The sequence below is a fragment of the Rhinopithecus roxellana genome, chromosome 3 (assembly GCF_007565055.1).
Source record: "Rhinopithecus roxellana isolate Shanxi Qingling chromosome 3, ASM756505v1, whole genome shotgun sequence".
NCBI classification, from domain to species: domain Eukaryota; kingdom Metazoa; phylum Chordata; class Mammalia; order Primates; family Cercopithecidae; genus Rhinopithecus; species Rhinopithecus roxellana.
This window is the reverse complement of record NC_044551.1, coordinates 174,520,174-174,543,068: the sequence shown is the minus strand read 5'-3', so window position 1 is coordinate 174,543,068 and position 22,895 is coordinate 174,520,174. Positions and strand designations below refer to the sequence as shown.

Here is a 22,895-nt window from a genome sequence, read left to right as displayed (position 1 = left end):
GCCAGGAAATGAAGTAGGAATGAATTGAGATAGTTTCTTGATTACTGTTGGTCTCTTTTTATGTCTCATATTAGTGGGCAATAATTACATTTTAGGAAGTTGAGTAACGACTTTAAAAAATCTAGATAGGGGAGGCAGATTGTAATTACCTCAGAAACATGAAAGAATGATTTGAAAGCATGCTGATTACCTCTTGCCTGCCTCCCATCTAGATATTCGTAGTCCAGACATTCATATTCATTTAGTAAAATATTTAAATATCAAACCAGGCGCTGTACTGCTTACTTGATGTATGTACATGAATTAAAGTAGCTTTGTTTAGTTGGAGAGGCAGATATATAAATAGCTATGAAACGATTGCAGTAAGAGACTGTGTGGTCTAGAGCAGAGTTGGCAAACTTTTTCTGTGAAGGGTCAGATAGCAAATATTGTAGACTTTTTGGGCCAGAAGACAAAATGGAAGATATTTTGTAAGAACATCTATAGAAAGAGAAAAAACAAATTTCTACAAAGTTTTATTGATGAGATTCAAAATATAATAATCTGATACAGATTTTTTAATAATACAGGTCTGTTACTGAAGAGAATAGAACTGTTTTTTTGGGAGATAACATTTTGCTATTAATAATTGGAGTTTAGAGTTGTTTTCTATCATCAACATTGATTGCAAATGTTCATATGTTAATGCTGATCTATAATGAGATTTTGCATATTTTATATTTGAAAATATCTTTTCACATAGATAGGCACTGCCAAATACTAATATCAGTCTGTGAGCATATGATTATAATTAAGCACATTCATCGTTTAGAAGGCATTTAAAAAATTCTGTTAAATCATGATATTTGCCTTTTAGCATGTCATTATACTGCAGATTGACCACTTCCAATTGAAGATTAGGTGGGAGCTCTTAATTGCACAGTTAAATGGATTTTATAATATGGAAATTGTCTTTACGCTTGCATCATGATCTGAAGCTGGAGCTGTAGTTGAAGTTCAGAAAATATATCTCTGAATAGAGATCTCACTACTTGTTTTAACTTTTGACAATGTGGGAAGTATATAAAGCTACCCGACATTACTTACAATTCAAATGACGTTATCAAAATGGCTTTACTGCAGTATAAGTTCTGCGTATAGGTTCTAAGCACTTTTTAGGCAATTTTGTAATTTTAAGTTGAATTTATTAAGGAACGTTATCAATTTTGCAGCAAAAAGTAAGTTCCAAAGCCATTTAGTGTTGAACAATAGTGACTTGGTTGTCTCATTCAGAAAATTTAGCCTTATTCCTAAACTAAAAAAATAGCAGTAAAACTTTATCACTGATAAGCTATTAAACTATTGTGTGATGAGACAAGAAAGGATATTATTTCCAATACAGAATATTCAGATACTGCTTCTGTATCTTATAGAAATGAACAGAACTAAAGTTCACAAAAGTGAATGAAGTCCACTGTTAACACTACTGATTCGTTAACTTAAAACAGATTCATGGCCAGGCGCGGTGGCTCAAGCCTGTAATCCCAGCACTTCGGGAGGCCGAGATGGGCAGATCACGAGGTCAGGAGATCGAGACCATCCTGGCTAACACGGTGAAACCCCGTCTCTACTAAAAAATACAAAATACTAGCTGAGCGAGGTGGTGGGCGCCTGTAGTCCCAGCTACTCGGGAGGCTGAGGCAGGAGAATGGCGTAAACCCAGGAGGCAGAGCTTGCAGTGAGCTGAGATCCGGCCACTGCACTCCAGCCCGAGTGACAGAGCGAGACTCCGTCTCAAAAAAAAAAAGAAATAGATTCATGTATTTACCACACAGTATCTGCTGGTGAACAATATGGTGAATAACCATAGGCTTTAAACATGTTACATTTTTCACAAGCTTTGTAAATTTATTCAGCTAAGCCCTTTTCTGCTCCATATATTTTTACCACTAGTGTGACATATCGTAGCAGATTCTACTTCAGTTTATATTGAATTAATGTGTCCTCAACTTCTTTGAAAATATTCTGGCCTGTAGTTCTCCCACAGTCTTCGTAGAGGTCAATTCTTTAGTTGCTTCACACTCAGCGTTGACTTCTAGAATAAACAGATAGTAAGTATTGGTAATTAAGAGTATGAGCATTATGAGAAACATCTGTCCACTCATCAAGACTTAAGGAGAACCTTTCCAAATCATTTGTCTTGTTTTCAAATTGACTTTTGATGTTGTTCCAGTGTCTTCAACTCTTTGAGAATTTGTTCCCACCAGAAACTAGTAATCTTATTTTCTCTGCACACATAACTTTGGCCGCTATAATAAAACAATGATGATTTAATTAACTCATCATTGGTAAATGGCTGTGTGATTGGCTAACAAATGAGCCACTTGGAAACTTTGGTTGCAGTCTCATTTTTTATATTTGTAAAGACAGTCTACTATGATGAGATAATCAAATTTTCTATTTTTTCTGACTTTTGATTTCCTGAGTTGGGAATATTGTGATGGGAATATTGGGGATATTACTTGGTCTGATATTGTCAGTGTGTATTATATTCTTTTAGGACAACCATAGTACCATTGCATAAAAAGCACATTGTTTTGCCATGTAATCAATAAAAGAATAGTCCAAACTCCTTTGTGCCTTAAAAATTAGATATTTGAAGTCCACTTTTATCTTTTCTTATTTTGATATGATAGACATGTGCTGGTAATAATAAAAGGTATGTGTCATGTCATGACAACACCCATGGCTCTCTAGGCACTGTAGAGTTGTGCCTACCTCACTGCGGTTTATGATACTCTGAGCAGCAGTAGAAAGCACTGAGCGCCACATGTGGTCTCTGTCTTAACTATTCAATTCTGCCATCGTGGCGTGAAAGCAGCCATAGGCAGTGTGTAAATGAATGAGCGTGGCTGTGTTTTAATAAACTTTATGGACACCAAAATATGGATTTCACATGTTTTTGTGTCACAAAATATTGTTATTGTTTGATTTTTTTGAACAATTGAAAAGCTGTTTAAAATTGTAAAAAACATTCTTAGATCGTAACCTATGTAAAAACAGGCAGGATTTGGTCAAGGGCCATAGTTTGCCAGCCTCTGGTCTAGAGAAAAAAAGAGGGAGTATCTTTGCAAGAATTTCTAGGAGGTGGAATGAATACGTGAACCAAATTTTAAAGAGTGAGCATGCATTTAGAGAGTTTGAGTATGGTATTAAGATAATTGGGGGCCAGAGAGAATATAGTCAGACATGGGTTTCAAGGAACACGGAGGTCAGGGTGGGGAAGATATGGAAAGGAACCTGAAGGCTGTCATGGTCAGAGCAAAGTCAAGAATGGAATCAGATGAATTTGAAGAGATAATCAGAGACCAGATGATGTAGGGCTGTAGACCATGGTAAGAGTACTGTATTTTATTTGAACTTACTGAGTAATTTATTTCTCCTGTTTGCTCATTGTTATTTGAGATGACTGTCTGTACCTCCCTCAACTAATGATTTCTTATGAGAGATTGTATGCCTGTGTATGTGTATCCTTTTCTGTATATATGTATCTCAAATTGATGTATTTTATCTATTGTAAATTTGCCTGTTTGGAAAACCAGAAGAATTTCTGTTATTGCTCAGAAGATCGTTTCTATCACAATGCTTTATTTTAATTTCATTTATGATAATAATAAATAAAATTATTCTTTACAGACATCCTATGCTCAGCTCCTTGCAGCAACATGTCTTTCAAAACTTGTCAGCCGTGTCAGTCCTTTACCTGTTGAGCAGAGGATGGACATCAGTAAGTGGCTTATTATGCTTTTTCACTAACTGTGCTTTAAAATACTTCTTCTTTTAAATATACTAAACTGTTACTAAGATTGCAAATTTTTTGAGTTTGTCATTTTTTAAAACATGAGTATCAAGTCTCATTTACTCATCTATTGATGAACAATGTTGTGTTACATAAAGCAATCTCTAATCAAAAACGCTTTTTTTTTTTTTGAGACAGAGTCTCGCTCTGTCGCCAGGCTGGAGTGCAGTGGCGCGATCTCAACTCACTGCAAGCTCCACCTCCTGGGTTCAAGCAATTCTCCTGCCTCAGCCTCCCAAGTAGCTGGGACTACAGGTGTGCGATACCACGCCCAGCTAATTTTTGTATTTTTAGTAGAGACAGGGTTTCACCATGTTGACCAGGATGGTCTTGATCTCTTGACCTCGTGATCCACCCGCCTTGGCCTCCCAAAGTGCTAGGATTACAGGCGTGAGCCACCGCGCCTGGCCAAAAAAGCATTATTTAATAGTAAACAATAACTAGCATTTTGTGTATTATTTGTTAAGATTTGTGCTGTCTCATTTTATCCACCAAATAAGATTTTTGAGTTATCCTCATTTCAAAATTAGCATACTTTTAATTTCAGGTTTTCAGCTGACTTTAGCTATAGTATACAGTAGGTTAAGACTCATGTCTATGACTTTTACTCGAAGAACAGCAGTAAAGTACAGAAGTCTTCTATATTTAGCCAAGATTTATTTCAGTAGAAGATAATCTTCTCTGACTACTCTTTGAGACTGAAATAAGCCTTTAAAGATAAACCTCAAAATTCTCATTTTATGGTAATATCGTCCATTTCAGCTCCCTAGGTTTGGCATAGGAGATAGTGACTGTACTGGTGTGTGACTCTTTTCTTGGAGATTTCTTCCCGAAAAATGTAAGAGCTGTTGGTAAGAGCAGACTTGCAGTGGTGATAGTTGATCTCCGGTCTACAAAGATTTTGTAACTCCTTGGAAAGCCTCTTATAATCATTCTTCACCTCTTTGTAGCTAAAAATTTAGAGTAGTTGAAATCTGTAGGAATGCACTTCTGGGGGCCAAAAATGTGATTGACTTGGGAACAATTCTTAAACTAATTAGCTGTAATATAGTTTTGTGAATTTATTGCACTGATCCTGCACCTTGTGGTATATTTGTCCCTATTACATAAGTGTTGTTTTGTCTTCTTTAATATTGCTTGTAAACAGTAGTGCCCATTGAAACATATTTGATTTTTTTTAAATGTTTCATATGAAAACTACCTATTAGCTTTATTAGATCTTGAATTTCTCCAAGATCCGTATCTTGAAACCTTCACTCTCCACCTTTTTTTTTTTTTTTTTTTTTTTTGCCATATCCAGTCTCTCTCATGATTTCCTCGATTGGCTCTGTTCTAAATCCTGTGAAGTCATGTACAACATCTGGACAGAGCTCCTCCAGCAGGAATTTATTGTTTCAGGCTTGATGGCTTTCATGGCTTTTTCTGTAACAACAGTGGCATCCTCAGTGGTAAAATCCTTCCAGACTTTCATGAATGTTCTCTCTGAGGGAGTTCTCTTCCATAGTGTTGACAATCCTTTTTATACAGTACCGTGTGTCATGAGCTTTGAATAAAGGTCCTTATGACCCCCTAATTTAGAGGCTAAATTAGAGATGTGTTTGGGTGCACATAGACCACTTTAATGTCCTCATTGGACTCATGGGGTTCTGAGTGGCCAGGGATGTTGTCCAATATGAAAGAACTTTAAAACGTATTCCCTTACCTGCAAGGTATTTAGTAACTTCAGGGACAAAGCATCTATGCCTGGCTAATTTTTTGTGTATTTTTTGTAGAGATGGGGTTTCACTATGTTGCTCAGGCTGGTCTCGAACTGCTGAGCTCAAGCGATCTACCTGCCTCAACCTCCCAAAGTGCTGGGATCATAGGTGTGAGCCACTATGCCTGGCTACATCCGAGTTTTTAAAAAATGTCATAAGTCTTCAAAAATTTTCCGATATATTTATTGAAAAAAATCCGCGTGTAAATGGTTCTGTACAGTTCAAACTCATATTGTTCAAGAGTGAACTGTTACCTTCTTTGGAGAGGTGTCTGTTAAGGTCATCGGCCCATTTTTTTCAGGTTGTATTCTTATTTTTGAGTTTTAAGAGTTCTTTGTGTAGTTTGGAAAATGGTTCCTTTGGTATGTCTTGTGCAAATATTTTCTCCTGATCTGTGGCTTTTTATTGTCTTGACAGTGTCTTTTGCAGAGCAGAAATTTTTCATTTTCATCACAAAGTTTACTTTATTCATTCTTTCTTTCGTGGATCATGTCTTTGGTGTTGCATCTAAAAAGTCATCACTGAACCAGGGTCACTTAGATTTTCTCTTCTTTTATCTTCTAGGAGTTTTATAGCTTTATGTTTTATACTCAGGTCTGTGAACCATTTTAATTTTTGTGAAGGGCATATAGTCTGTGTCAAGATTCCATTTTTCCATGTGAATGTCCAGTTGTTCCAGTAGTATTTGCTGAAAAGACTTTTCATATTTAAAAGACTCATAACATACTTTGTTATTCCCTTTGCTCCTTTGTCAGAGATCAATTGACTATATTTATATGGGTCTATTTCTGGGTTTTTTATTCTGTTCTGTTGATTGACATATTAGTTGGTTTTGTGCTGCTGCCACAGAATACCTGAGACTGGGTAATTTATCAAGAAAGAAATGTATTTCTTTCTTTTTTTTTTTTTTTGAGATGGAGTCTTGCTCTGTCACCCAGCCTGGAGTGCAATGGTGCTATCTTGGCTCACTGCAAGCTCTGCCTCCCATGTACAAGCGATTCTCCTGCCTCAGCCTCCAAAGTAGCTGGCACTACAGGTGCGTGCCACCACACCTGGCCAATTTTTTTGTATTTTTAGTAGAGATGGGGTTTCACCGTGAGTTAGCCAGGATGGTCTTGATCTCCTGACCTCGTGATCCACCCGCCTCTGCCTCCCAAAGTGCTGGGATTACAGGCGTGAGCCACTGCGCCTGGCTGAAAGAAATGTATTTCTTACAGTTCTGGAGGATGGAAAGTTCAAGATGAAGGGGCTGGCATCTGGTGAGGGCCATCTTGGTGCATTATCCCATGGTGGGAGGGCAAAAAGAAGGCAAAAGAGAGTGATAAAAGGGGGCTGAAATCCTTTTTAAAGGAACTTACTACTGAAATAATGACATTAAACCATTCATATGGGCAAAGCACTCTTGGTGTAATCATCTCTTAAAGATCCTGCCTCTTAAGATGTTACAGTGGTAATTAAGTTTCAGCATGAGTATGGGAGGGGACAGACATTCAAACTGTAGCCGTTGATATGTCATTTCTTTCCCCGATACCACACTCTCTTGATTACCGTAGCTTTATGGTATGCCTTGAAGTGGGGTAGTGTCAGTCTTCCAACTTTTTTCTTCTTCAGTATTGTGTTGGCTATTTTGGGTCTTTTGCCTCTCAATAAAACCTTTAGAATCAGTTCATTGATACATACAAAATACGGGGATTTTGATTGGGATTGCATTGAATCTTTGGATCAAGTTGGAAAGTACTGATACCTTGACAGTATTGAGTTTCCTGTCTATGAACATGTAATATGTATTCATTTATTTAGATCTTCTTTGGTTGGTTTTATTATAGTTTTGTAATTTTCCTCATATGGGTCTTGTACATATTTTGTTAGATTTAAACCTAAGTATTAATATTTCATTTTTGAGGGTATAATGTAAATTATTTTGTGTTTTATTTCAAGTTCCACTTGGTGGTAAAGCAGAGTAATTGACTTTGGTAAACATTAACCTGTGTTCTGTAACCTTGCTGTAATCATTTATTAGTTCATAATTTTTTTGTCAGTTCTTTCAGATTTTCTACATAGATTATCATGCCGTCTGTGAGCACAGACACTTTTATTTCTTCTTTCCTAATCTATATGCATTCTATTTCTTCTTCTTACCTTATTGTGTTAGCTAGGACTGACAGTGTTATGTTGCAGAGCAGTGGTGAGAGGGGACATCTTGCCTTTTTCCCAATCTTAGTGAGAAAGCTTCAGGTTTCTCACCATTAAATATGATTTTAGCTGTAGGTTTTTTGTAGATGTACTTTATCAGATTGAGAAAGTTGTCTTCTATTCCTAGTTTGCTGAGAGTTTTTACCATCAATGCATATTGAATTTTGTCAAATACTTTTTCTGCATCTATTTATGTTATCATGTGATTTTTCTTTAGCTTTTTTTTTTTTTTTTTTGTGGTTTCTTTTGGTTCCATGTTCTCTCTCTCTCCTTGTTTTCTTTTGCTGCCCTCTCTTTCTCTCACACTGTCTCTCCAAATAGTTCATAAGCTAACTCTCTACACATAGATTATAGCTTATACTTCTCACTGTTCTTAGAATTTAGGGTTGTTTCCATCAAAGGATTCTTAGTTAAATTTTGAGGTGTGTATCGTCTCTCTCCTTTCCTAAATAACATACTGGCTTTTGGGACCAAGGTAGAAATTGAATGTTTCTCCTTTCTTTTGTATTATTTTTATGTTTAGATAGCACACTCTAAAAGACTATCTACAAGTTTGGATTTAGAGTTTTGATTATTTTTATATTTAGATAGCATACTCTAAAAGACTATCTACAAGTTTGGATTTAGAGTTTTGAATTATGAATTATTGTTAAAATATATGGTTTGTCCAATATTTGGAAACAGGAAACAAACAAAAAATTGGAATGAACCAAAATAACCTGACTCAGAGTCCCAGTCATTTCACCTTTTTGACCTTCGTATTTTTGGCCTATCAGACAGAGTAATGGTAATACATAATAGCAGTATCTTCACATTGCTATGAGAGCCACATCAAGTATTTGATGGGAAGCACTTCACAATTTCTGACATGCTTCATAAACATTAAATACTGTTGTTACTGAGATTTAGGCTTTTGACACGCAAAGGACCTCTAATGTGTAGCTTTCCAATTTTCTACTGACTTTTGTCTGGGGTTTTTTCCCAGCTGTTTGTTGCGGTTGTTGTTCTCCCATGTATCTTCCTGAACATTTCCATTTCTTCTTAGTATGGCTTTTCTCTATTGTGCCAGTGAGGAGAAGATTGCTGGTCTTTTAAATGATTGTAATTATTGGTGCTTACTGAATTGGAACAATCTTATAGTTTGTATAAAAAGCATAACATGAGAATATTTTGTCTAAAACATTCAGCTGAAGTAACAGAAACATATTCTAGTGAATTTTTTTTTCTGCTTTAGATAATAAATTTATTGGCCCCAGATACCTTTGTTTGGGCAGTCTGGGAGCGTGTCCTTGTTGGTATCTAGCTGTCAATGTGAAGCTTGGGTTGTCTCCCATTTGTTTGTTTTATTATTATTTTGAGTTTGCACTCCTCCTAGTGGTTACCACTACCCATATATGGTTTGCCTGTACCCACTCCAAAATGAGCATTTTCAAGATATTAAAAATAAAAGTGTAATTGAAGTAAATACACTGGATTTTCTTTTATATTCAGGAAGCAGCGTCATCTTCTTAAGTTTTGTTATTGAAACAAAAGATTACATGCAACAAAGCTTAGAACCATATTACTGTGATTCATAGGAGAAACCTCTCTGAAATGTGTCCTAATGCTAAGGAAATTATGCTTTTTTTCAAAATATATTTTATCTTTTTAATTGTATAACAATATTTTAATAATAAAAATTAAGGTTGAAGTATAATAGTTACAAGAACTTTTTTAAATATCAAGAATCTTACTACAATTATCAAGAATGCTTGTTGAGTACATTCTTAGATTTTGGAGTTGTTTCCATCAAGGCTGTTTTTAATTAAATATTGAGATATTTACCTTTTCTTTACTCTTTTCCCAAATGGCATGCTGGCCTTTCAGGCCAAAGTGGAAATGGAGTTTTTTCTCTTTTAAAAATTCTTCTTGTAATTTTCTGAGAGACTTCTTGATGTATTTGTTATCTGACTTCATTAGTCAACTAGAAAGCTCATAACTGAATTTACTACCCACTTTTAACAGTTGTGGTGTATTACCTTTATTACAAGCTTGATTTTCCTATTCTAATCATGCTTTCTTGAATTAATATATTTATTTTATCATATTGTACTATTTGTGTTTGTTTTTTTTGGGACAGGATCTCAGTCTGTCACCCAGGCTGAAGTGCAGTGGCACCGTCATTCTCAGCATCCCGAGTAGCTAGGACTGTAGGTGCATGTCACAATACCCAGCTAGTGTTTTAACAATTTTTTGTAGAGACGGGGTTTATTTGTATTTTTAATGCTACCTCAAGAAGACAGTGTATAGTCACTTTTGCTGTAATATGACATGTTCCTAAAAGTGACTGTGCTATGCAGTGCTGCATAATAAAAAGCACCGTGCTTATGAGAGAAATTAGATTATGAAAATAAAATTTAAAAGTCTTGTCAGTGACATATTTTAAAAAAGGTAGAAATCAAATCAAAGGTTAGTAGAGTTTTACACATGTTAAATGGTTAAGAAAAACATAGTACAATAAATATGACACTCTATCTTGGGAAAGACCTGAAGTTTGTTCATAGAAGTGGGCCTCAGAAGGGTTGCAGTTTGTGAGTTATTGTAAAGTGGTAAAAGAAAGATGATCTGAAATAGTATGGAAAAATATAGTACCAGATAAGGATGGGTGGGGTTGATGATACACAGTAGATGTTTGAGGTGTATGCATTTTGTTGGTAGCTTAGTTCAATTTGGCCTCTATATTAGTCGGTTCTCACAATGCTATAAAGAAATATCTGAGACTGGGTGATTTATAAAGAAAAGAAGTTTAATTGGCTCATGGTTCTGCAGGCTGTACAGGTAGCCTGGCTGGGGAGGCCTCAGGAAACTTCCAATCATGGCAGTAGGTAAAGGGGAAGCTGGCATGTTTTACATGGCTGGAGCAGGAGGAAGAGAGAAGGGGGAGGTACTACACACTTTAAACAAGAAGATCTAGTGAAAATTACTATCATGAGAACATCAAGATGGTAATCTGCCCCCATAATCCAATCATCTCCCAACAACAGGTCCCTCCTCCAACACTTGGGACATGAGACTTGGGCAGGGACACAAATCCAAACCATATCAGCCTGGTTTCAGTTTTCTGCATTCACCTAGCATTTTTTGATAGATAAAATCATGCAGAAACAAAAGTGATGTATACAACAGAAGTGTTCTATTCAAGTTTTTCCCTAATATATCAAATGCGTTGGAACAAATTTGCTTTTCCAAAACAAGCCTAATAAAATAACTATATAAATAAATATATATCTTGAGTAGAGCTATTAACTTTTTGTCACAGTGTCACAGCATGTCATTGTCGCCTCTTTTTCTGTTTTTTTTCCCTCCCCCACAAATACTGCAACTTTTTTGTTTAAAGTTGACAAAAATCTTTTTTTTTTTTTTTTAACTTTAAGTTCTGGGATACGTTTGCTGAACATGGAGGTTTGTTACATAGGTATATATGTGCCATGGTGTTTTGCTGTACCTATCAACCTGTCATCTAGGTTTTAAGCCCTGCATGTATTAGGTATTTGTCTTAATGCTCTCCCTCCCCTTCCCCCCACCCCCACCTCTCTTTCTTTATATGATTCACACTATGTTGTTTCTGAAAAGTCCAAATGATCATGGAGTGTTTTCTTTGTAGGAAACTACATTCTGAATTATGTGGCATCACAACCCAAGCTGGCCCCCTTTGTCATCCAAGCTCTTATTCAAGTCATTGCTAAAATCACTAAGTTGGGGTGGTTTGAGGTTCAGAAAGAGCAATTTGTCTTCAGAGAAATTATTGCTGATGTGAAGAAGTTTCTCCAGGTAAGAAGTTGTTGCTACGTTGTTAGAACATCACTACTTGCTTTTTTGGTTTAGAATACTGCTCTTCTTAACGCCATATGGTTTGTTTTGTGACTACTAGTACCATGTTAATTAAGATTTATTATTTATCCTCTGTATCCTTTATCATTTATTGTCAGTAAATGAGGGTCCTGCTGTTACACAATTTTCAGACCAGAAGAATGTAAATAATCATGTTTTCTAATTTCAAAATGTATGTTCGTTTATGACATGTATGTCTATGTACTGTATATATATAAAATATGTATATAATGCTTTTCATAGATTATGTAATTAAATGTTTGTCACAACCTAAAATGAAATGGATTTTATTTTGTAAATAAGAAAACAGGCTTGGAGGGGTTAAATTTCTGTAAGATTGCATGGTGGTGACTGATTAAAGCATGCAACTAGCACTTTTAACAAGCCTCCAACTTATGATACATTTTTAAATTTTTACACTATACCACATTGACTATATTAGTTTCTCAAGAGTGTTTTCAATTTGATCATTACACGTTGTGTATAGGTATCAAATAGGTACAGCTATTGTTTGTCAATAAAGAATGGTTATTTTAAAAACAATATTTTTAACCTAAGTGATTAAAATAAAGTCATAGCATATGCACATTTAACTTACATAAATTCAGATATATGGACTGCCAAAAAAAAAGAAAGAAAGAAAGAAAGAAAGGTAGGAAAGCATTAAACTAAATTATGCCAGTGATTCCATGTCCTGAGATGATTTAGGGAAACTTGAATCTGCTCTTGTTTCCTGTTAACTCTTACTTAGGATGAGTGTCATGCCTTGCTCAGTATGATTCAGATATTTGAAGATATATGTATATATTTTTCATACAAACATAATTCCCAAGTAGAAGAAAACTATTTTATCTGATGTCCAGCTAAAGAAACGACCTGGGCTGGGCATGGTGGCTCACATCTATAATCCCAGCACTTTGGGAGGCCGAGGAGGGTGGATCACGAGGTCAGGAGATCGAGACCATCCTGGCTAACATGGTGAACTCTCGTCTCTACTAAAAACACAAAAAATTTGCTGGGCGTGGTGGCGGGCGCCTGTAGTCCCAGCTACTTGGGAGGCTGAGGCAGGAGAACAGTGTGAACCCGGTAGGTGGAGCTTGCAGTGAGCAGAGATCACACCACTGCACTCCAACCTGGGCGACAAAGCGAGATTCCGTCTCAAAAAAAACCCCAAAAAACAAGGAACATGATCTGTTAGTATTCTTGAGGAAAAATTGACAGTTTTGATTAATAGATGGTTCAATTTTGGTTCATGGTTGAGTATGGGCAATTTTGACTTTCGGAGATTTTACTTTTATGCAGTAACTTTAAAATTCAACCCCTGTGTAAGAAATAACTTCATCATATAGTGCAGTGCTGGAAACCTCAGAATATGAAATGCTAGGTTATGCTGCTTCTGTCTTATCCATGTTGCTAAAACCTGGTTAACAAATATTTGATCGTTTAGAACTTTACAGGAATAAGTGTTCCTAGCTCTGAGGGGGTCAGTTTGTACTAGGGCAGAAGGGTAGTTTATTCAGGACAAGTATGAACTTCACACTTCAGAGTTGCATTTGTAATTTTGGCAAGCACAGTAGCATTCCCCTTTTGTCTTTTACTAAGATTATTCATCAAAACTTATTTGAGTAGACAAGAAGCGACCATGCAATTCTTTTAAAATAAAATCAAGATTGAAACTGAATGAAATTCTTGTTGGCTAACATATCTCAAGCTCCTTCTTTAGTGGCCAGTAAGCTCAACTTAAGTTGGGATTCAATGTACTTTTACCAGTTCTAGAAGACCAAAAGAAGCAAAATGTTTTAACTTGAAAGTTTATTATATAATAGTATCACCACAGAATAGTTAGTACTTGTTTTCTAGATATATATATATCTTTCTTGACCTAACCCTGACCCTGCATCATGAGAAAGTCAATTTTGGCTTTAGTGTTTTAGTATTCTAGAATATTACCGTATGGTTCCTTTGGGTATTAGTAGCTTTTGTGAATTTTGTCCTAAAAATTATTTTAAGTTTGTCACATCTTTAACAGCCTGAACTTTTGTGTGTTCTTTTTTCTATTATTACAGCCCTCTTGCTGCCACACTCCAAACATACTTATGTGTCTCCTTTCTACTTATATACTCAGGAGATCCTACTGTCATCTAGGGCAGTGCTATTCAAATTACTGGTCTTCAGCATGATAAGGAGCTTATGTAAGACTGTAAATGAACATAGTAACTTCTTCATTGAGAAAGACTTGCTATGAAAAAAAAAGCCAGCTTGTTAGAACAAGAGATTTGAATTAGTTTGAGCTATTTATTATTTTTTTATTGAGTGCCTCTATCTCAGTAGGCTTTAAGCAAATTATACAGCTAAAAGCATTTCTTGCTTATTTTTAATCTTGGTCTTATAAAAAGTATTAAGCTAAATTCTTGTATTTTGAAACTTAGTTTATTATTTGTCCTAAGTGCTGGAACCATTTTGTTGAGTATCTTGCATTTATAAGGTAGGAGCTTTTTCTCGTTTAGTTCTGTGTACCTAAATTTATCCTTCAAAAAATAGGTTTGAAATTATTTTGTTTATAGAAATCATAGTGATTTTTATTTATATTTTAAAATTTTATTTCAATTTTATGATTAAGTAAATGTGGTGTTTTAGTCTTTAATTACTTGTAAATATTACTTGGTGCACACATTAAGAACCAATCATTTGTCTCCACTTAGACTAAACTTTGCTATTTTCTCCAAAGGGTACTGTGGAACACTGCGTAATAGGAGTCATAATCCTTTCTGAATTGACTCAGGAAATGAACCTGGTAAGCAAGCCTTTCCATCTAACAGGAGCCTGAGTTTGTTTAAGTAATGCTGTTTCTTTTCTGCATTTATCTGTGGCAAAATGGACAGCCTTCTTTTTGTGGCATAAAACTCTGAATAATCAAGTTTTTTTGTGTCTGTCTGTTTTATTGATGGGGTAATTAAGTGGTGGAATATTTGCATTGTTATTGAAAATATCTGCAACAGTACAGAGTATTACAAAGAACAGAGAATTAGACATGGTTCTTGCTACATGGGCACTTGGAGAATTGTCCTTTACCTCATATATATCATAATACGCTAACCATAAGAAATATATGCAAAAGAGAAACAAACCTTTATTCACTTACAAATAAAATAGAGGTGGTTTGAGGAATTGGTTCTCAACAGTGGATATGCAGTAGTACTCATAAAAAAAAACAGGCCTTTTTTTGGCTGGGCGCGGTGGCTGACGCCTATAATCCCAGCACTTTGGGAGGCTGAGGCAGGTGGATCACCTGAGGTGAGGAGTTCGAGACCAGCCTGGCCAACATGGAGAAACTCCATCTCTACTAAAAATACAAAAATTAGCCAGGCATGGTGATGGGCGCCTGTAATCTCAGCTACTGGGGAGGCTGAGGCAGAAGAATTGCTTGAACCCGGGAGGCGGAGGTTGCAGTGAGCTGAGATCGTGCCACTGCACTCCACCCTGGGTGACAGAGCAAGACTCAGTCTCAAACAACAGCAGCAACAACAATGAACAATACAGGCCTTTTGGGTTGCAGGCAGAATGCAGAGGCCGGTATGGCTCACAAGCGCCCCCAGCTGGCTGTGCACTAGCATGACCCAGTTAGTGGTCATATTGGTTGGCCAATGCGAAAACCAGATCAGCTGCTGCTTCTGGGACCTGGTGCTAAGGGAGCATGCTGTGGTCACCCAGAAAGGAATTTATTATGAGGCAATAAGCAGCTTTTTTAGAAATGTGGATACCAGCCGTCTTGATTGGCATGGAAGAAGGGATAGTGAGTGAAATTCTTCAGGGACCAGTGAGAGATGTATTTGATACCAAGCAGCTCATCACTGATATTTCTGGCTCAGGAAATAATTGGGCTGTGGATCACAAAGTTTTTGGCAGTCTTTTTCAAGACCAGGTTTTAGAGAAACTCAAAGTTGGCAGAGCACTGTGATTGCTTACAGTGTTTCTTTATAATACATTCCGTGGGAGGAGAATCAGGATCTGGACTCGGCACATTTCTTCTTCTTTTTTATTATTTTTTAAAATATTCCATTGCATGTGTGTGTATGTACAACCATATTTTCTTTATTATTGTAGTTTAAGTTCTGGGATACATGTGCAGAATGTGCAGGTTTGTTGCATAGATATACATGTGCCACGATGGTTTGCTGCACCCATCAACCAGCCATCTACATTAGTTATTTCTCCTAATGCTATCCTTCCCCTAGCCCCCTAACCCCCAATAGGCCCCAGTGTGTGATGTTTCTCTCCCTGTGTCCATGTGTTCTCATTGTTCAACTCTCACTTATGAGTGAGAACATGCGGTGTTCGGTTTTCTGTTCCTGTGTTAGTTTGCTGAGAATGATGGTTTCCAGCTTCATCCATGTCCCTGCAAAGGATATGAACTCATCCTTTTTTATGGCTGCATAGTATTCCATGGTGTATATGTGCCACATTTTCTTTATCCAATCTATCATTGATGGACATTTGGGTTGGTTCCAAATCTTTGCTATTGTGAATAGTGCTGTAATAAACATGTGTGCATGTGTCTTTATAGTAGAATGATTTATAATCCTTTGGGTGTATACCCAGTAATGGGATTACTGGGTCAAATGGTATTTCTGGTTCTAGATCCTTGAGGAATCGCCACACTGTCTTCCACAATGGTTGAACTAATTTACACTCCCATGAACAATGTAAAAGTGTTCCTATTTCTCCATATCCTCTCCAGCATCTGTTGTTTTATGACTTTTTAATGATTGCAAATCTAGCTGGCGTGAGATGAGATCTTGCTTTATGAATCTGAGTGCTCCTATATTGGGTGCATATATATTTAGGATAGTTAGCTCTTCTTGTTGCATTGATCCCTTTAACATTATGTGATGCCCTTCTTTGTCTCCTTTGATGGTATCTCATTGTAGTTTTGATTTGCATTTCTCTAATGACCGTTGATGAGCTTTTTTTCATATGGTTGTTGGCCACATAAATGTCTTCTTTTGAGAAATGTCTGTTCATACATATCCTTTGCCCACTTTTTGATGGTTTTTTAAATTGTTGTTGTAAATTTGTTTAAGTTCCTTGTAGATTCTGGATATTAGCCCTTTGTCAGATGGATATATTGTAAAAATTTTCTCCCATTCTGTAGGCTGCCTGTTCACTCTGATGATAGTGTCTTTTGCTGTGCAGAAGCGCTTTAGTTTAATTAGATCCCATTTGTCAATTTTGGCTTTTGTTGTCATTGCTTTTGGTGTTTTAGTCATGAAGTGTATGCCCAGGCCTATGTCCTTAAGGGTATTGCCTAGGTTAGGGTTTTTATGGTGTTAGGTCTTAGGTTTAAGTCTTTAATCCATCTTGATTTAATTTTTGTATAAGGTGTCAGGTAAGGGCCCAGTTTCAGTTTTCTGTATATGGCTAGCCAGTTTTCCCAATACCATTTATTAAATAGGGAATCATTTCTTGTTTTTGTCAGGTTTGTCAAAAATCAGATGGTTGCAGATGTGGGGCATTATTTCTGAGGCTTCTGTTCTGTTCCATTAGTCTACATATCTGTTTTGGTACCAGTACCATGCTGTTTTGGTTACTGTAGCCTTGTAATATAGTTTGAAGTCAGGTAGCGTGATGCCTCCAGCTTTGTTCTTTTTGCTTAGGATTGTATTGGCTATATGGGCTCTTTTTTGGTTCCATATGAAATTTAAAATAGCTTTATCTAATTATTTGAAGAAAGTCAGTGGTAGCTTGATGGGGATAGCATTGAATCTATAAATTACTTTGGGCAGTATGGCCATTTTCACAATACTGATTCTTACTATCCATGAGCATGGACTGTTTTTGCATTTGTTTGTATCCTCTCTTATTTACTTGAGCAGTGGTTTGTAGTTCTCCTTGAAGAGGTCCTTCACACCCTTTGTGAGTTGGATTCCTAGGTATTTCATTCTCTTTGTATCAGTTGTGAATGGGAGTTCACTCATGATTTGGCTCTCTGTTATTGGTGTATGGGAGCGCTTGTGATTTTTGCACATTGATTTTGTATCCTGAGATTTTGCTGAAGTTGCTTATCAGCTTAAGGAGTTTTGGGGCTGAGACGATGGGGTTTTCTAAATATACAATCATGTCATCTGCAAACAGACAATTTGACTTCCTAACTTCCTATTTGAATACCTTTATTTCTTTCTCTTACCTGATTGCCCTGGCCAGAACTTCCAATACTACGTTAAATAGGAGTGGTGAGAAAGGGAATCCTTGTCTTGTGCCGGTTTTCAAAGGGAATGCTTCCAGCTTTTACCCATTCTGTATGATATTGGCTGTGGGTCTGTCATAAATAGCTCTTATTATTTTGAGATGTGTTCCATCAATACCTAGTATATTGAGAGTGTTTAGCATGAAGTGTTGTTGAATTTTATCAAAGGCCTTTTCTGCCTCTATTGAGAAAATCATGTGGTTTTTGTCATTGGTTCTGTTTATGTGATGGATTATGTTTATTGATTTACATATGTTGAACCAGCTTTGCATCCCAGAGATGAAGCCGACTTGATTGTGGTAGATAAGCTCTTTGATGTGCTGCTGAATTTGGCTTGCCAGTATTTTATTGAGGATTTTTGAGTTGATGTTCATCAGGTTTAGTGGCCTGAAATTTTCTTTTTTTGTTGTGTCTCTGCCAGGATTTGGTATCAGGATGATGCTGGCCTCATAAAATGAATTAGGGAGGAGTCCTTCTTTTTCTATTGATTGAAATAGTTTCAGAAGGAATGGTACCAGCTCCTCTTTGTAACTCTGGTAGAATTAGGTTGTGAATTTGTCTGATCCCAGGCTTTTTTTGGTTGGTAAGCTATTAATTATTGCCTCAATTTCAGAGCCTGTTATTGGTCTATTCAGGGATTCAACTTCTTCCTGATTTAGCCTTGGGAAGTCTATGTGTCCAGGAATTTATCTATTTCTTCTAGATTTTCTAGTTTATTTGCGTAGAGGTGTTTATAGTGTTCTCTGATGGTAGTTTGTGTTTCTGTGGGATCAGTGGTGATCTCCCCTTTATCATTTTTTATTGTGTCTGTTTGATTTTTCTCTCTCTCTTTTTTTTATTTTTTATTCGTCTGACTAGTGGTCTATCTATTCTGTTAATCTTTTCAAAGAACCAGCTCCTGGATTCATTGATTTTTTGAAGGTTTTTTTGTGTCTCTGTCTCCTTCAGTTCTGCTCTGATCTTAGTTATTTCTTGTCTTCTGCTAGCTTTTGATTTTTTTTGCTCCAGCTTTTCTAGATCTTTTAATTGTGATGTTAGGGTGTTGATTTGATGTCTTTCCAGCTTTCTGGTTGTGGGCATTTAGTGCTATGAATTTCCTTCTAAACACTGCTTTAGCTGTGTCCCAGAGATTCTGATACATTGTGTCTTTGTTCTCATTGGATTTAAATAACTTATTTATTTCTGCCTTAGTTTTGTTATTTACCCCAGTAGTCATTCAGGAGCAGGTTGTTCAGTTTCCATGTAGTTGTGTGGTTTTGGGTAAGTTTCTTAATCCTGAGTTTTAATTTGATTACACTGTGGTCTGAGAGACTGTTATGATTTTGGTTCTTTGCATTTGCCGAGGATTGCTTTACTTCCAATTATGTGGTCAGTTTTAGAATAAGTATGATGTGGCGGTGAGAAGAATGTATATTCTGTTGATTTGAGGTGCAGAGTTCTGTAGATGTCTATTGGGTCCACTTGGTCCAGAGCTGAGTTCAAGTCCTGAATATCCTTGTTAATTTTCTTTCTTGTTGATCTCTCTAATATTGATAGTGGGGTGTTAACATCTCCCACTGTTATGTGGGAGTCTGAGTCTCTTTGTAGGTCTCTAAGGACTTGCTTTATGAATCTGGGTGCTCCTGTATTGGATGCATATATATATTTAGGATAGTTAGCTCTTCTTGTTGCGTTGATCCCTTTAACATTATGCCTTTCTTTGTCTCCTTTGATCTTTGTTGGTTTAAATTGTTTTATCGGAGACTAGGATTGCAACCCCTGCTTTTTTTTGCTTTCCATTTGCTTGGTTAGTCTTCCTCCATCCCTTTATTTTGAGCCTATGTGTGTAGGCTACGTGCAAAGGCACATGAGATGGGTCTCCTGAATACAGCGTACTGATGGGTCTTGACTCTTTCCAATTTGTCAGTCTCTGTCTTTTAATTGGGGCATTTAACCCATTTACATTTAAGGTTAGTATTGTTGTATGTGAGTTTGATCCTGTCATTATGAGTCCAGCTGGTTATTTTGCCTGTTAGTTGATGCAGTTTCTTCATAGTGTTGATGGTCTTTACAATTTGGTATGTTTTTGCAGTGGCTGGTACCAGTTTTTCCCTTCCACATTTAGTGCTTCCTTCAGGAGCTCTGGTAAGGCAGGCCTGGTGGTGACAAAACTCTGTAAAGGATTTTATTTCTCCTTTGCTTATGAAGCTTAGTTTGGGTGGATATGAAATTCTGGGTTGAAAATTCTTTTCTTTAAGAATGTTGAATGTTGGCCTCCACTATCTTCTGGCTTGTAGGGTTTCTGCAGAGAGATCTGCTGTTACTCTGATGGGCTTCCCTTTGCGGGTAACCCAGCCTTTCTCTCTGTCTGCCCTTAACATTTTTTCCTTCATTTCAACCTTGGTGAATCTGACGATTATGTGTGTTGGGGTTGCGCTTCCCTAGGAGTCTCTTTGTGGTGTTCTCTGTATTTCCTCAATTTGAACGTTGGCCTGTCTTGCTAGTTTGGGGAAGTTCTCCTGAATAATATCCTGAAGAGTGTTTTCCAACTTGGTTACATTCTCCCTGTCACTTTCAGGTACACCAAACAAACGTAGGTTTGGTCTTTTCACTTAGTCCCATATTTCTTGGAGGCTTTGTTGATTCCTTTTCATTTCTTTTTCTCTAATCTTGTCTTCACATTTTATTTCATTAAGTTCTTCAATCTCTGATCTCCTTTCTTCCGCTTGATCAATTCGGCTATTGATACGTGTGTATGCTTCACAAAATTCTTGTGCTGTGTTTTTCAGCTCCATCAGGTCATTTATGTTCTTCTCTAAACTGGTTATTCCAGTTAGCAATTCCTCTAACTGTATTTCAAGGTTCTTAGCTTCCTTGCATTGGGTTAGAACATGCTCCTTTAGCTCAAAGGAGTTTGTTATTACCCATCTTTTGAAGCCTCCTTCTGTCAGTTCGTCAAACTCATTCTCCGTCCTGTTTTGTTCCCTTGCTGGCGAGAAGTTGTGATCCTTTGGAGGAGAACAGATGTTCCAGTTTTTGGAATTTTCAGCCTTTTTGCACTGGTTTTTCCTCATCTTCGTGGATTAATTTACTTTTGGTCTTTGATGTTGGTGACCTTCGGGTGGGGTTTTTGTGTGGACGTCCATTTCGTTGATGCTGATGCTATTGCTTTCTGTTTGTTAGTTTTCCATCTAACAGTCAGGCCCCGCTGCTGCAGGTCTGCTGGAGTTTGCTGGAGGTCCACTCCAGACACTGTTTGCCTGGGTATCACCAGCGGAGGCTATCACCAGTGGAGGCTGCAGAACAGCAAAGATTGCTGTCTGTTTCTTCCTTTGGAAGCTTTGTTCCAGAGGGGCACCCGCCAGATGCCAGCTGGTGCTCTCCTGTATGAGGTGTCTGTTGACCCCTGCTGGGAGATGTCTCCCAGTCGGGAGGCATGGGGGTCTGTCCCTTAGCAGAGCTTGGGAGATCCCCTGCTCCCTCAGAGCTGGCAAGGAGGAACATTTACCTCTGCTGAAGCTGTGCCCACAGCTGCCCCTTCCCCCAGGTGCTCTGTTCCAGGGAGATGGGAGTTTTATCTATAAGCCCCTGACGGGTTGCTGCCTTTCTTTCAGAAATGCCCTGCCCAGAGAGGAGGAATCTGCAGAAGCAGTCTGGCTACTGTGGTGGGCTCTGCCCATTTTGAACTTCCTAGTGGCTTTGTTTATACTGTGAGGGCAAAACCGCCTACTCAAGCCTCAGTAATGGTGGATGCCCCTCACCCCCACCAAGCTGGAGCATCCCAGGTTGACTTCAGACTGCTGTACTGGCAGCAATAATTTCAAGCCAGTTAATCTTAGTTTGCTGAGCTCCATGGAGGTGGAATCCTCTGCTCTAGACCACTTTTCTCCCTGGCTTCAGCCCCTTTTCCAGGGGAGTGAATGCTTCTGTTTTGCTAGTGTTCCAGTTGCCACTTGGCACATTTCTTTTAAAGATGCTTGAAGATGAATTCCCAGAAGTTTGTAGATTTATGACCTCCATTTATCCTTCCGGTGAGGAGGATATCATAACTTTACCTCATAATGGCATCTTGGCGATGAAGGAACTTAATGAGCGTGCAGACTATGTGTTGCCCATTGACAATCTTTATTTGACATCATTAGCAAAATTGACCTCATAGTGAATTCTGGAAAGTTGGGTACAACTGTAGATGCACTTCAAGTGCTGTGACTTTAAAAAGCGGCATAATAAGCCCTTTGTTGCGGTCAACAATATTGTGGCAAATTTGCTCAACCTAACAAGCTCTGCAAGATTTGAAGGGTCCCTTAATAAGGACTGTAATGAAATCAGCATGAATTTGGTTCCTTTTTCTTAGCTTCATTATCTTGTATCAAGCCTAATACCTCTATGTACTCTGGCGGATGTTAGCATTCCTACTAAAAGATTGGATCAGATGTTTTCAGATGCCTTTAGTAAAGATCACCAGCTGCTTCAGGCAGACCCCAAACATAGTCTTTACCTCACCTGCGTGCTCATGGTTAGAGGAAATGTACAGATTTTACATCTTCGCAGAGATACTGAAAGATTAAAATCATCTCTACAATTTGTCTCCTGGAATCAAGAAGGCTAGAAGACCAGTCTGTCCCTCCTATGGGCCATTTTTATTCATTATTAGCTTTAGCAAATAACACACGTGTGAAGCTGACATTCATGGAACTGAAAGAGAGATTCATGAGGCTCTGCAAGAAAAAAGCTCACCTTCATCACTGGCTACAAGTTGAAGGGATGGAAGAAAGCTATTTCACAGAAGCTGTGTTATTTTTATCAGCATTCATATGGGAGTGGCCACAACTGTATGAGTGGACGCCAAAAAAAACAACCTGTGCAAGATTTACCGAGCCTAAGCATAGCTGTGTAAAAAAGAAACCCTCCAAAACTTTCTTAATTTCACATTGTTTTTTCTCACCTTTCTGTTTCAGCATTTCTTTGAGATTCAGAAAGTCCAGTTTGTTTTTAATGGTAGGAAATATTTTTG

At 37.4% G+C, this 22,895-nt stretch overlaps 1 protein-coding gene and 1 pseudogene across 1 annotated transcript in view; both read left to right on the top strand.

Moving 5' to 3' along the window:
• RANBP17 (RAN binding protein 17) overlaps window positions 1-22,895 on the top strand; it is a 434,944-nt gene that overhangs the window by 14,890 nt on the left and 397,159 nt on the right. Inside the window, exons 3-5 of the mRNA XM_030927988.1 lie at window positions 3,676-3,766; window positions 11,432-11,598; window positions 14,387-14,452. Of these exons, the coding sequence (XP_030783848.1) occupies window positions 3,676-3,766; window positions 11,432-11,598; window positions 14,387-14,452 (324 nt within the window). The remainder of the gene's footprint in view (window positions 1-3,675; window positions 3,767-11,431; window positions 11,599-14,386; window positions 14,453-22,895) is intronic.
• Window positions 15,271-22,778, top strand: LOC104670116 (annotated as a pseudogene).